This window comes from Talpa europaea (assembly GCF_964194135.1).
Source record: "Talpa europaea genome assembly, chromosome: 2".
NCBI classification, from domain to species: Eukaryota; Metazoa; Chordata; class Mammalia; order Eulipotyphla; family Talpidae; genus Talpa; species Talpa europaea.
In genome coordinates this window covers 80,040,838-80,056,281 of record NC_140068.1, presented here as the reverse complement: position 1 = coordinate 80,056,281, position 15,444 = coordinate 80,040,838, and the positions used below count along the sequence as shown (strand labels likewise).

Genomic DNA, 15,444 nt, shown 5'->3' with positions numbered 1-15,444 from the left:
TCAGTTTATACAACCTCTGCATAGTTCCATTCCATCTACCTGTGCCTGCTTTCTCATCACGAAATACACCAGGCTCAAGTTCTTAGATTTCACACATGTAAGTCACCCTTGCTATATTACAGGGACATGAGGAAGGGAAAATGACAATGCTTACACCTGACACTTTATTAAATGTCTTTCTGCAACAGTAACTCTCCACTGCTTTGAGTTATCATTAGCTCTAAATCTGAATACCATTTATGTTTATGTTCATTTCCAAATGAAGTCTTAAGTGAACTCTTGACTAGCACACAACAAATTTTGCACGTGCAGTCTTCACACAAATAAGTATTTAAATAAAGATCTACTTACAACAATTGGGCAGATAGTAGCCAACTGATCATACAGGTATCTGGCCTCAGATATGCTGCAGGCTTGGAATGTTACCTATTTAAGAATTGCAAGGTATTAACAGCAACAAAGACTCATTAGCTTCAGGACCTCCCCAAGGGTAAAGTCTGAGAAGGAAGATAGAGTAGAGAGGGTGCCTGGTATGTGATGGGCATTCCATCGGTGACAACACAACCAGGAATTTTGTTTAAAGGCTGTTGTGGATGAACTCTGCTTTAAAAAAAAGTATTCCGTCATGTTCCAATATATATAGGCACAACTAATATAAGTAAATAAATTCCTAAGTTAAATAATATTAAGAAGTCAGGAAAAAAATAGATGCTTGATGAATGATGAAGTTCAGCAAGCCATTTCCTCTTTTTACTGGTTTATTTCCTTCCATAGTTCCCCACTTGACTCCAGTTAGCTTGGGGGTAATACAAACTTTGGTACAAAGATGATTTGGTGATGCTAGCAATGGGTTTCGAAGTTCACTGGTGGCAGTATGGGGACTAGCTTGGAAGGGGGCAAGACTGGGGCAGGGAGAACAGGAAAGACACTATACCTGTTAAGGGGAAAGTTGAGGAGGGTTGGTGGAGAGGTACTACAGAACAAAGAGAGCAGGTTCTGGCAACCAGTGGGGTGGAGAGTGAGGGCATGACTTAGGTTTTGACTTGAGTGGTTTCCTAGGACAGACAGAAGTAGAGGTACCATGTCACAAAGGGCTTAGGAAGCCAAGGAACAGGCCAAGGAACAGACAAAGAAACACTCTAAGTGGCTGGGTATCCAGGGATGGTGCTTAGAAGAAAAGTCTGAGCTGGTGAAATACTTGGGGAGAAGGCATTGATGATATCCTGAGGATGGACAGATCGCAAGTGGGTTAAGACAGACATTTAAGTTAGGTGGAGAAAAAGATCTCATAATTAATACAAGTCCTCTCATGACAATTATCCAAGAGGAACCCAAACAAACTGGCTTCTTTGGGGTGGGAGGCAGTAGAAGGGGTAGGGAACACAAATCATGTTTGTGTTAGCAAATGTGTAATAATTGCAAACCCTAGAAAAGTATGTATATGAAAATCAGTAAACTAGAATTCAAAAGTTGGGCTACAACACTGAAGTGACTTAGTTATTCTAAATATATTCAGTAAGCTATTCTAAATATATTAGTCTCTAGCTTCCTTACTCTGCGCAGTTGATGTACCCATTACCAAATCAATTATCACTGTGAATAATGGTTTTACTAGGGGAAGGAAAAAAGTTCTTATATCTTTAGAAGGAATGAATATATTAACAGTTTGGGCTTTTGGTGCCCTTTAAAATAGATAAAGAAAAGCAGTGTCACTAGGAAACTAGTGGAAGGAGAAAAAAGAAGACATCTGAAAAATCTATGTTAGAGACCTAACAACTTATCTAGAACTCAGTTTTGAATTCACATGATTTGAGGCAGGGGGGCAACCAAGCAAAATATGCATGAACTTACTGACATGAACTTATTATTAAATGATTCCTGAAAAGTACCCCAAGAGTTAAGAATTTGACTGTGGTTAAAATGTTCTTTGCTCTGTATGGTAAGCTTTCCATTAACCTTTAAAATTACACTACTTTTCCACTTTACTGAGATAAGCAGTAAAGGGTTCCTGGTTAAGGGATGCAAAGTAGGGTTCACAGTGTCTCATCTGCCACACACTTCACATTATCTGTGCTAATGATTTTAAGTGAAATATTGAAATGGGGTTGCTAGACATGCCACTGAGAAGAAAAATTATTCCTAAACTCATGACAACACTTAAATTGGATGGGAATTGTGTCTTTAGACAATAAAAATGTTAACTACCTAAGACTAAAACAATCATTTCTATAAATAGTGTTTCAAGGGAAAGATTACCTCTGTGGAAAGGCATGACTGTGCTATCCATGGCAAAACACCTGGCTTAATGTTAAACCAAGGAAAAGTGATTGGTACTCCAACAGCACTGATCCAATGTTAAAGCCATGTATTCTAAGTTCTAGGGCTTAAAAGTTCTTTGGAAATTATTTGCAATTAAGGTAAGAAAGTAGATATACAGTTAATAGTCAAAAGGTTTTTTTTTCATTAAGTGTGACCATTTGTTAAGGAAATTTACTGACCTATACTGGAAGATACATTTTTTAAATATTATCTATGTAAGCCAGAAAAGTAGGCAATTTTATCTGTGGCCACACTTATTTAAACAGTTTATAGCATGGAAAAATTGGACCCAGGTATTCAATTTTGGTTATACATAGGTATAAAAATAAACATATCCAAGGCGTCTGTGCAGAAAGGCACGTGTTGATGCTGCTGCTATTAGACTATGTGAACCAGGCTGGGCTTCTTGGCCCCTTTGAGAACACTCAGGCTGGCGGTTCAGTGGGCCTCACATGGGGACAGGCTTTGCACAACTCCAGGCCTCGAAAGACACCATTTCTAATCAGTCAAAGTGAATAGAACTGCATAAAATCTCCTTGGATGATAAGAGGACTCTCTTTTTCATTTGAAATTCTCAATTTTGTATTTCGTGCAACTTCTACTCTTGTCCTAACATGGTTTTATTCAAATTAAAGGTTAAGACAAGTACTTCTGTTAATATAAACAATAAAATAAATATTAGCTTAGAATCATACCTGAAAGAGACCTAAAAACAAACCCTTCTCTTAACTGATGAGAAAACTGAGGCCAAAATTGGGGGAGTTACCCTATTACCAGAGTAGTGCTGGCCAAATTCCTAATGCAAGCCCCTGGCTGCCTAATGGACTCTGTGCAATCCTGCCCAGGTCCTGAGTGAGTTTGGGTACAATCACTGCCAGGGGCACCAGTAATCTGATTAGATCCAGGGGAAGTTTTAACTGGGTAAACAGAGAAAGGAAATTTTATCTCCTGTGTAACTTAGCCAGGGGCAAGCGAACACAGGCTGCTAACTATTTTTTTATAGTGCTAGAAGGCCTGACATGAATGTGAAAATTTAAAAGTACAAACAATTCTTCCCTGAGATCATAAAATTATTGGAGTGCATCCATCTGAGCTCATTTTCAAAAATGAGAGATTGAGTGATGTTTACAACCTCAAAACTTGCCCATCACTAGATGGCAGCAGAAATTAGGTACAAAGAATAGAGATAGTGACCATGGGATAGTTCACAAGTTAATTAACAATAATATACATTTATGTTCAACTGCAGATTCTGTACACTCTCTGTCAAAAAAAAAGCTTTCAATGTATTTAGTAAAGTAACTTCAGTACACCAGTGCTACCATTTCAACCTGATTAAAATGGGATTTGTTTTTTTAAAAAAGGAAACATGCACATATGAAGAAGTTCATGAGTAGAAATGCAAGAGGACACTTTGCAACTGTGGATATTTGAAATATTACCTGGAGACAGCAATTGCCCATCCCGAAACCCATGGCATCCATATAAATGTGATCAGGCTTAGAAGCCTTTGCTGCCTCGTCATGCTCAGGAAATGTTTCTATAAATGGAGATGGTGTATTCTTGTCTTTAAATACTGTATTTAAAAAAAAAAAGGAAATGGATGAGAGTTAGGTACTGAACAACAACTCAAACAGGCATTTCTCCCATCTGTCTACAGACTTACTTGGTACATTGATGACAACCTTCTCTCCTCTTCTATGTCGGATATTTCTTGTTAAGGTACTAAAACAGACAACCAAAGATTGTATAACAGTCCCCTAAGAACCATCATATAAAAAGACATTGGTTATATGCAAGTAAATAGATTGAAATCCCTCATTAAACTAATTTTATAAGATGGCCTCACAGAAAATAAATGTGGATCAAGACACTCAGAGGGAACGTTCTGAAAGAAGGCTTTAATCCCACTTCCTTCGGCATTCTTGGAGAATGCTGTTCTCTACCTGCTCAACCCCTCTTTTCTTGGCTCTCGGCAACTCACCAAACGAAGTTCAAACATTTGGGGCCTGTCACTGTCTGATCTCACCCTAATACATCCCATGTTCACCCCAAAGACTTAAATAAGTCAAGCTAGTACTCACTTTCCCCAGATATCTCTGGAATCCCAACACCGCATTACTGCCTCTTCCCTCGAAATTGCAACATTGATATTTACCCTCTAGACCTGTGAGGTCTGATCCAGAAGCTACTAGACAGCATTATGGCTACTGAGCACTTGACAAGTGGCTAGTCCTAATTAACATATGCTATAAGGGTAAAATACACACCAGATTTTGAAGACTTTGTACAAAAATTAATTTTCTTAATAACTTTTAAATATTGATTACATGTTGATAATATATAATTTACCTGCCATATCAGTCCCTTAAAGTAGTTATTATTCCCATATTTTATAGATGAGAAATTATAGATTATCCTATTTTAAGACATTAAGATTCTTCCCCACAAAAGGAAGAAAGACTTAAACCTTTCTTGAATTCATATTTTAAGTTCACATACAGAAAATCAACAACCTAGGAAATAAACTGTGAAAGGTAGGATCCAATGACTCTCTAAATTTAAAGTCTCTACTCACACTTATTTAAGAGATTATCTATAAAACTACCAGTTAGTGCCTGGTCCAAAGTAGTTCCTCAATAAATGATAGCTATTATTACTTTATAAGCCATTTGTACTTACGCCCCTCCCCTTTCCCTCAATTTCCTTCAAACTTCATAATATAGATTAGATCATCAAGAATACTACTGAGATTTTATCACAGACTCCAACATAAAATCATCACCTAGGTGGTCTAAAGACCTTAAAATAAGATTCAAAAAATAGTAGCTATCAGGAAATCTCATTCCAGGAAGGGACCAACAGATGAAAAAAAAAATATATATTGATTACATGTTGAAATAAACTTTGAATGTATAGTGCTAGGTAAAATACATTAAAATTAAATTCACATTTTTGCTTTTTAAAAACATGGTTACTAGAAAATTTTAAATTACATTTGCAGCTCACATTAGGATCCTGTTGCTGAAAACTCAGTTTAAATACCACAACAGCCTCAGGAAGACTGCCTTGATGCCTTTCGTGACAAGCACCCTCCTTTTTCCAAGGAGATTCTCTGGTGCTACCATATTTGACATCCATTATACGTTATCTTTTCTTGAGGCTGAATGTCTGCTTTCTCCTTAGCATACCATTATCATTTGCAAGTTGGGAATTTTGCCAAAAATCCTCCCCAGAGGACTCTGCATATAGCAGGTGTCTCGGACTGTTAAAGGAATGAACATGGAAAAACCCCAAAATCCCTAACTCTATATCAGCAGCCTAGATTCAGAATGACAAGTGAGACTCAAGGTACAAAGATCAATTCAGTGTAGGTCTTGAAGTGATTTAAAATCCAGGAATTAAACCACAAACTAACAGATTTAGATGTCAACAGAAGAGAAGGGGGAAGAGTGCCTCTTAGGTAACAGGTGTTGTACCTATTTTACCTGATTGCCAGGGTATGTAGAGTGGGACAGGCAGATCACAGATACTGGTGGTAACTTGCACGGGGAGGAAAAGGCAGGAATAACTAAGGGAATGCCCCCCAAGCCAGGGCTGAAAAAAATATCAGCTAACTAAAGCAAAAGACAGAGGCAACACTAATGACTTTAAGATGACTTGGAAAATGCACAAATCAAGCTCGGATACAAGAAATGACAAGCAGCGATGTGGGGACCAAGTATATAAACATACTTATTTATACTCTTAATTGTGTGTGTGAGTGTGTGTGTGTTGTATTCCCTGGGTAATTTCGAAACAAGTCAGATTTCAGTAGATGTTCAGGAAGGGTCCCAGTTCTGAAGGAAGGACATCCGTTTTTAAACAGTCATACTCACCTGAAGCGGGGGTGCTTGTTTATTGCCTCATCAGGAAAGAAGAGAGACTTGGAAGCTCCTCCTTCAACGGGGTTGGGCTTGAACTCGGGCAGCGTGAACCCTGGACAGCCTAATCTACAACAAATTGAATAACTCAATCGATGGGATTTGTTTTCAGGAATTAATTATGTCTTGCCATCACCACCTGTTAAAATCACTTCACGTCTGTGATCCCCTTGAAGCTCCGGCACACAAATATTAAGTATTGTGCCCCTTTACAACCACCTCCAACAAGCCCTGCACTTTACCTCGCTCACCAAGCTCTGTTGTGCTTCTAGCCCTTTACTGATTTTACCTGGCAGTTTTACTAATTGTCAACAAAGCGCTTGCATCCTATCTCTCCCTCTATGTCACTGCAGGGACCTACAGCACACAAGTCTCTTCATTTGGTTTTGTGAACTATCCAGGATTCCCTCCAGGCAGCTTCTGAGGCATCCTCCTCTACTGACTCCCCCCTTCACCTTCCCTTTTTTTTTTTGCCTCCGCAGCTTACCTCAGAATCCCTCAAGATTAGGTAGTATCTCTACAGGTGTCCCCAGAGATCATGCTCTGTAGTCTGAAACCCAACCCTATAATCTCATACTTGACCTAAAGAAGAACTTTAATTCCAGCTCAGAGATAGAAAGTTTTGTATTTATTCCTAAATATAAAGCTTAAATTCCACATTAATTGCAGTGACCCACCAGTTCTTCCAAGTGAAGAATTTTAAGGTCATTGTTAAGTGTGCAGTGAGGGAGGACAAAGACTAACAAAGTTAGTGGAAGCAAAACAAGGGTGGGTCTTGTCAGGACCCAGATCAGCTGTTAGGAAAAGTGGCTTAAAAGCCAAGACTAATCTAGGCCTTATTTTCAATCCCTACCTTTTATAAAATAAAATACCTGTTGGCTGCCTACCTCTACCTTGTGAACAACAACTGAATTTGCTGATCTTATCTGGAAAACAGTTCCCAGTCCCATGAAGTGTTCCTGGGAGCAATCTGCTGCTCTGTGCATTATTTACTGTAAGCTTGCAACCTTGGTTAGTCCTTTAGGAGAGTTATGAAATCTGAGGGCTTCTTAACCAATGAGAATTCCAGAAGAGACGTGTTTTTTCAGTAGGAAGGATGTGTGGGAGGAAGGATCCCAAGGCACTTCCTTTCTTCTAGATGAGCTCTTTGCAAGAGAACCTTTTACAGCAAAAGGGATGTTAACCACCTGTGCTATCCCAAACTAATAAGTGGTCACTAGCCAAATGTGGCTACTGAGCACTTGAAATGAGGCTGATGTGACTGAGGAACTTAATTTTTCATTTTATTTCAGTTTGATTAATCCAAATGTAAATGTTGCACGGTCACTGTGTTGGACTGCCGCCCCCCACTACAGAGAACAATCACAGCTTACACAAGAAACCAAGTACTCCTTTCCTTCTTGATTTCAAAATACAGTAATACTTTTATTTTCACTTACCATGGCTAGAAGGTAAGGCTTCTACAGATAATTATTCTTGTATTTCACTGGCTCTGTGGGTATTTGGCTACTCTTTGTCTCTACCCCTAGTTCACAAAGAGCCAAGTCTGCCTGCCTGCGCTTGTGACACATCCCCATGCCACACCGGTCCAGTGTGGGGCAGACACTCAAAAGGTCTGAGTGAATGTCAGTCATATTTTTTACCAACTCCTTAAAACATTCGGGCAAAGGCATGTACTCTCTTCCAAACAAACCTGCCCACCCTCACCCAGCTGGGTTTTCCTTCTCTGGCAGGGAAAGGGGAGTGGCCTGCACAAATAGAACAAAGGAAATCACAGAATATGAGATGCTTCTCTAAATGATTGATGAGTTGCTTAAATAAGGCTTTAATTATTTAAATGTTTCAATGAAGATTTTCAAAAAGAAAATTCCCATTTAAGTGTCCTTCTGAGATCAAAGGTATGACTCTGAATGCCTGTTCTTTGTGGACATTTATCAGGACCCCCAAAAAATGGTGTAAAAGTAGTTCAAAGTGTTCTAGGCCACGGATACCGATCTCCAAAGCTCTTTTGAACTTTGAGGAGGTAAAAGTGTATTTCCTCAATCTGACAGATATCTAGCATAGAAAAGTCACATTTACCATTTGGTGGAACTGCATTCTTAAGTACAGGTCCCACATATAATCGTATGATATTGTGTATCTCATTCTAAGCTAAGAACATAACTTTACTGTTTATTTTATACTACTTTTATGAACTTTTAGCTATAACTGGATTTGATAAACTCTGAGTTTTCTTTTCAGCATAATGTCCAAACGTGACCAATGGCTGCCCTGTTCAGAATTTACCTGTACTGACAGCAACCGAGAGCACTATTGGCAGCCCTTCAATAGCTGCTCTCTGATTTGGCACCAACTTACAAGTGGGAACAACTATAATAGCTGAGTGACAAGAGCACTTTGTGTTCACTGGGAGACTCGGCTACTCCTCACAAGGTCAGCGCTGTTGGGCAGTTATCTCCCTCCCCCCACTCAAGGGCTGCCACACTGTTGAGCAGTCCTGGTGGTCCTCCCCACTGAGTGTACGTGAGTGCTCTTACCACAGTGCTCTGGCCAACACCTATCTATTGAAGCGGGAATGCAGTTTCTGCCTATAGTTCTAATGTATAATCTGTTAAATGTCATATATAAAGCATGAACTGTATGCAAAGTGGGAGAATTGTAGGGTCAATTGTTTGTGTCATGATTTGCTGTCTATAATATAACCTAAAGCTGTGCAGTGTCTACTGGGCACATGTACAGGAGCTAACCTGGGAAATGAAGTTATGGTGCAAAGTGCCTGATTTTCTTCTAATAAAGAAGTCGCCTCCTTCCGACGTTTTCTCATATTGTCTTCAACTGTGTTGAACTCAGACATGGTTCCTCCATAGGGTTGGCCGGGTGTCCCTTCAATCATGTAACTCCCATACTCTGGCCTCCAAAGGGTAGGGTGGCTACAGAGAGGAAAAAAATTCATCTTATTCTTTTAAAGCTGCAGTCTACTCAATTTTCAGACGTTTTAAAAAAGTTGCTTTAAAATGCTTAGAAATCATTAGGCATAAATGAAGCTAAGAATTTCTTCACAATTCCCAAAGGCTGCTGGTTTTCCATAGTTCTTCACCAAGTTCAAAATAACTGAGAATGCACACAGGGCATTCACTATTTAAGACAAGCAAGCCAGCGGCCACCTCAGTGGCGCAGCGGTTGAGCCCTGGGTTGCGAAGCTGCCCGCAGCCTCTGCAGCGCTAGCCACCTGAGGAGGGCCCCACATGGCGTGCAGACCTCTCATGTGGCCCGCTGCTCCCCTCAGCAGTGTGCTTTGGTCCTTCTGCCTGCTCTGCTCCCGGCTCTGGCTCTGGTGAATTCTCTCACCCTCCCGCGCTTCTGACTGTACCCAGTGCTTGTATGTATAAATCAATCAATCAATCAATCAATCAATCTTTAAAAAAAAAAAAAAAAACAAGACAAGCAAGCCAGTCCTCTTTGAGAGAAAGGAGATGAGGCCTTAAGAGCTCTTTTAGTTCAATGCTGGGCCTCCAAACTCAAATGCAGTCTTCCAAAATCCATCAAGTAGAAAAATGAACTGCAGAGTACATATCCTTTTCACCTTTGTCTACTGAAATAAAGAAATATTTTACAAACATCCCGCCAGCCAAACAAAATCCATCTGCAAGTTTCATCTGGCACCAAGTTTTGTGATCTCAGTAACTCTTTAGCAATGCTTTCTTTAACATTTAGTAAGAGTAAACAGGTTTTATACTGAGTTTACTGTTCTGAGTATTTTAACATATTAACGTAGCTAAAATGCCAATATCTGATGAGGTAGGCATTATTACTATTCCTACTTTTCAGATGAGGAAACTGAGGTACGGAGAAGTTAAGTAACTTGCCCAAGATTACCCAGCTCTTGAGAAGAGAAACCAGGCTGTGAACCCAGGCAATTTGGAAACAGAGTCTAAGCTCTGAATTGCTTACGCTAGTCTGTAACCTGAGCATCTGAGAAAGAATCTACAGTTCTCTAATAGTTTCAGACCCACACAACAGGCGTTGAGTACATCAACTTACTTTGGGTTTGTCCGTTCCCCCTTTTCTTGTAGAGTTTCAAGAACTTCCTCTCCAGACAGGACCAACCGGACTTTTTTATTTTCATGATCAAAAGATACCAGCATGTATTCGACCTATTGAAAATCAAGGAGAGAAAGATTAACATTCTTTTAGGCTCAAGCTCAGTGTGATCTTTAGGAGAAGAAAGGAAACACAAAGGTTGGAGCGAATCCACAGCAACATTTGCTTACACCACAGCACACAGCAAGCGTTTGTTTGCATAATATGAAAACCTGGTGAAATGGTCAGTTATTATGGGCATTGTTTGAGGACAAGAACCCTTAATCCATAAGTCCTTCTTTGCCCAGTACTACTGAAGATCCTGTGGGAAGGTGAAGATGCCCGTTTTGACAAATTGTACATTTTTTTTTTAAAAAAAGATTTATTTATTTATACAAGCACTGGGTACAGTCAGAAGCGCGGGAGGGCAAGAGAATTCCCCAGAGCCAGAGCAGGGAGCAGAGCAGGCAGAAGGACTGAAGCACACTGCTGAGGGGAGCAGCGGGTGGCAGGAGAGGTATGTGTGCCATGTGGGACCCTCCTCCAGTGGCCAGGGAGCAGCCGGGGATCGAACCGGCGCTGCAGAGGCTACGGGCAGCTTCGCAACCCAGCGCTCAACCGCTGCGCCACAGGGGAGACCCCGACAAATTGTACTTTAAAAGAGAAGTATTTGAAAGCTAAGAATCTGCAAATTTCGGTTATAAGAAGACGTTGAATTTTGAAATTTGTTTCCTCAACTGGCTTACTATGAAAGTGGTTATCTGGGCATTCTAACCAAGGTAGAGGATCCTTACTCACTGACCAATTATTTAATAATCCCTCTGTCATTAAACCATAATCATAAATACCAATGTGGAGAAGCTATTTTAGGATTTTTAACAATTTGATTTTGTTTGGTCAAGAATAATTTAATTCAGCTTCCCCATGTTAAACCATATAAATTTTACCCTGCAAGATGCACTAGTGCATTTATAACAATATCTGGTGGAATTCTTTAAAAATCAGGAGTTAAATACCAAAGTAAGGCTTTTCTGGGCAGAATACAAATAGAGCTTGTTTTTGTTTTTTCCAATTGCAAGCTTTAAATAGTGAAGGGCACAGATTACTATTTATGACTGAGATAAAGCATACATTATCCATATGTAAGTGAAAAGGTAGTGAAATGGATCATTCAGGCAAACATTTGCATTGCCTAAGACAAAAGACAAAGAGGAGGCACATGGGTGCCCCAGGGGCAGAGCAGTATGCAGACAGACGTGTTTTGTTTGGCTTATTGTAATATGTAAAAAAAAAGAAAAGGCAAGTAACAATGCATCCACTATCTATTTGACATTTCACATATAAACCCAGATTCTCAGCCTTAAAAACAAAGACCTAGAAGCCAAGAACTGGGTGCTAGTCCTTGGGGCTTGGCCCAGGCCGCCCTCCTCTGAAGGGTATGTGCTGGTCTGCTGTGGCCTATTCCCTCTTTATGTGTACCTGCCTGGTCCCCAAAGGCATCATCTCTTATCACAGAAATAGGTTCAAGAAGCTATTTTGAAATCTAATTATAAAGGGCAAAAATGTTAGTAACCATAGGAAATAGCATGATGGGTTTAAACAACTCAACAACAACTTTAACTTTCAGTTAGCTTTTTAGCTGCTGCCACGGACACACTGTGTGTGTGTGTATGTGCATATGTCGTGTGTGTGCTATTCATATACTGAAGTCTGAAATCCCCAATGTGATGCTATTTCGAAGTAAACAAGTTTACTGGGGGTAATTACGTCATGAGTGTGGAGCCCTCAAGATGGGATTAGTGCCCTTAGAGAAAGAGATGTGTAAGCTCTCTTCACCATGTAAGGACATAATGGCCATTTGGAAGGGAGGAAGAGGGCTCTTACTAACAATAATGTGCCTGCATATTTGGCATGGAACTTCCTAGCCTCCATAAATGTGAGAAATAAATGTCTGTGGTATTTGGGGCCTCCCTGGTGGTGCAAGGGGCTAAACACAGCACTATGAAGCAATCCGCAGCCTCTGCAGCATGAGTTCTATCCCCAGCGGCCATGGAGCTACCCATATGGCACAGCAGACCTCTCCTGACTTGACCGCTGCTCCCCTCAGCAGTGTATTTCTGTCAGTCTGCCTGTTCTGTTCCCTACTCTGTCTCTGGAGAATCCTCTCATCCCCCGCTTCTCTGGCCCGTACCCCAGCTCTTGTATGCAAAAATAAATAAATAATCTTTAAAAAATATGTCTGTGATATGTTATAGCATCTTGAATTTGTTACAGCATCTTGAATTGACTAGATTGTCTTATATAAGCCTCCGTTCTCGCTTTTATTAAAATGTCTTAGTTCAAGAAATGGGTAAGACTGCTTGATTTAGGTACATGAGTCAGAAATGTGAGATCTGCACCTGTACAGTCATTCAATGTCAAGTTCCTGAAAACTGTAGGCTACAGAATCTGGAACTGCACCCAACGTTAAGTTCAGCCCCTCAGATGATTTCTACAGATTCAGGACTTCTGAAATAAAAAACCTTACAGAATAGGAAACTTGGTTAAGTCGCATAAGTATGTGAAGTAAGTTACCTTTAAATGAACATAGAGAAAGGGTACCTCATGAACTTTTCATATATGGATCTTAATCTTCAAACCCATCATGTAAAGCAGGCATATCACCCTTTAGGACAGGTGAGCAAGGCTGGGAAAGGCTGAAGAAGGGGCCCAAGGCCACAGGTATTGGAGGAGGGATTTGAACTGAGTCCTGCCTAGTCTCAAGGTCCAGTACACGGGTGCTGCTAGGAGGATGGCAGTCTTGACCAGTGATTAAAAAAAAAAAAAAAAAAAGCTTGCAAGCTGTGAGGCAGTGACAGGTTGTAATACTGGCTGAAAATCTCTCACATTGATTATGCTCCCATTTTATGGAGCGGGCTTGACATTATAGCATAAAAGCTTAGATTAGATTAACAGTTACAGTTATAAACAGACTGGCACCTCTTAGGCCCAGGGCAGAGTCCATTTGTTGTATGCAGCAGTCCTTTTCTTCCCAGCTAGAGGCCCCTCCCTACTATACAACTTCCTCCTTGATCACCAGCTCCAACACATCTGCCTGACATCTGTTATCTTCTTACCCTGCTAACATTCTTCTTGAAAGAAAGATATTCTAGTTTACCGGGTTCCCATCTTTTATCTATTAAAAGGAAAAAAAAAAACAAAACTATAGTTTGTACCAACTATATAAGCTAAACTGCAATAACTTTTCTTTCCTAGTTTTGAAATCATTGAAATCCTTGGTTTTCAAAGTCACTCTTAGCCTGCAAGTTTAAAGCATGGGTGCTACAAAAGAACAAAAAGCTTAAACTCAGTTTGAGTTTTAAATATCAAGCGGATGACATTTAAAATGCTAAGCAAAACAAAATTAAGAAAAAAGTCATCCCATAATCTCGTTAAGCAAATGAAAATAAAAAAAAAAAAAAAGAATATTTACCAAATGAGAAAGTAAAGCAAACTTTCTTTTGGATAAAATCTAAGTTCAGTTAGAAGCCTTAAGGATTCTCTGGACATTTTCCAAACTCAAATGTAAAGTGTTCTGAGGTAATTCTCCTCTATAATCACCTTGGCTTTTTTGTATCAGTGCTCGAAACGGTTCTTTAATATCAGTTTTTTGCTCTTTTATTTAATCCTTCACTCACCCATCTCAATTTATTTCCAATTCTAGTTCATATGAGCACTGAATTAAATCAATCTTCATCAGAGCCATATTAGAGCTGAAATGGAATTCAGTTAACCTAGTTGTTCAGTGATAATGAAAAGTGATCCATTAAGACACAGTGATTTGTTAGTTCTGGATTTTGCCTCCACCCTAAACTTTGCTTTTGCATCCAAGGATGAGAGGAAGAGACAAAATTAAAGAGAAAATAGCGTAACAGGACACAGAATCCCTTCTGTACAGCATAGACCAAAGGCTCAGACTGCACAGCTTCCTAACTTTGAATAGCTGGTAGGCACTACACCCAGAGTTACAGCATCTCTCCCTGCATACTGCACACACATGCACAACTCTAAAAGCTTATGCCCTAACTGTATCACAAACCTGTCCCAGAGTGACCAATTCAAACTCGTGTAACTAATATTAATTGCATGTAGCAAAAATTGCCGGAGGGATCTAACTCTCAGTCCACAGATTACACTCACTAGATGTAACCTGGGGACATGCTTGTTGGTGCCCATCAGTTATCTTCTCAAAGTGGAGCAAACCAGCCCAACAAAAATAACCAGTCACTGCAAGACATTCATATTTTAAATGGGTACTACTGTTACTATATATAAAATTAACATCCTTTAGATTCCCATTGCTTAAGCACTAAGTTTTATCCCACCAGAATAAAAGTCAGTAATATCTCTGAGCTATTGAGTCAAAGACAAAGGCACATTCAAGACTATTATGTAGGTATCTGTTATAAAGTGTTGCTAGGAACAACTGGCACACAATAATCCTCCAGTCATTCAATGCAGGTTTGCACAGGTGTGAGGTGCTTTATGTTCATCTGAAATTTGGCCAATAAAAATAAAGAATCTTAATTGCAGGTGATGTAAGTACCCAGTAGAATACTGATCATATAATTGACAGTTAACTACTCAAGGCACTCAAGTTCAAGATAACAGTTAATATTAAAATACTAAGGGGCCTCCCTGGTGGCGCAGGGTTTGTTAAAGGCAGTGCTATCGGACTATCACCAGCCACTGCAGCAGAGTTCAATTCCCGGCTTGCCAGGGAGGTGACCCACATGGTGCAGCAGACCTCTCCTGCCTCGCCCGCTGCTCCTCTCAGCAGTGTATTTCAGTAGATCCTCCTGTTCTGCTTCCCACTCTCTCTGGTGAATCCTCTCATCCCGCTGCACCACTGGCTTATACCCCAGTTCTTGTATGCATAAATAAATACATCTTTTTTAAAAAATTAAAATACTAAGATGTTCAGGATGTATATTACCTTTAGATAGCTTTTTTCTTAAATATGAATATTATTATATTGTCTTTAAATAGCACTTTCTACTTGTTTCAAAATTTTTTTAAACATTTTTATATTTTACCACAAGGGTTAAGATTTCAGAAAGTTTAGAATTTGAGGATAGGATAG

The 15,444-nt window shown here is 39.7% G+C and overlaps 1 protein-coding gene across 2 annotated transcripts in view; it reads right to left on the bottom strand.

The window, feature by feature from the left end:
- GCLC (glutamate-cysteine ligase catalytic subunit) overlaps nt 1-15,444 on the bottom strand; it is a gene marked incomplete at both ends in the record, with an annotated part of 36,877 nt that overhangs the window by 6,643 nt on the left and 14,790 nt on the right. The window contains 6 exons of one of the 2 annotated variants that reach the window (XM_084228064.1): nt 352-426; nt 3,762-3,895; nt 3,986-4,044; nt 6,198-6,311; nt 8,990-9,172; nt 10,284-10,396. In XM_084228064.1, coding sequence (XP_084084190.1) covers nt 352-426; nt 3,762-3,895; nt 3,986-4,044; nt 6,198-6,311; nt 8,990-9,172; nt 10,284-10,396 — 678 coding nt within the window. The remainder of the gene's footprint in view (nt 1-351; nt 427-3,761; nt 3,896-3,985; nt 4,045-6,197; nt 6,312-8,989; nt 9,173-10,283; nt 10,397-15,444) is intronic. The other variant, XM_084228065.1, reaches the window with a different exon arrangement.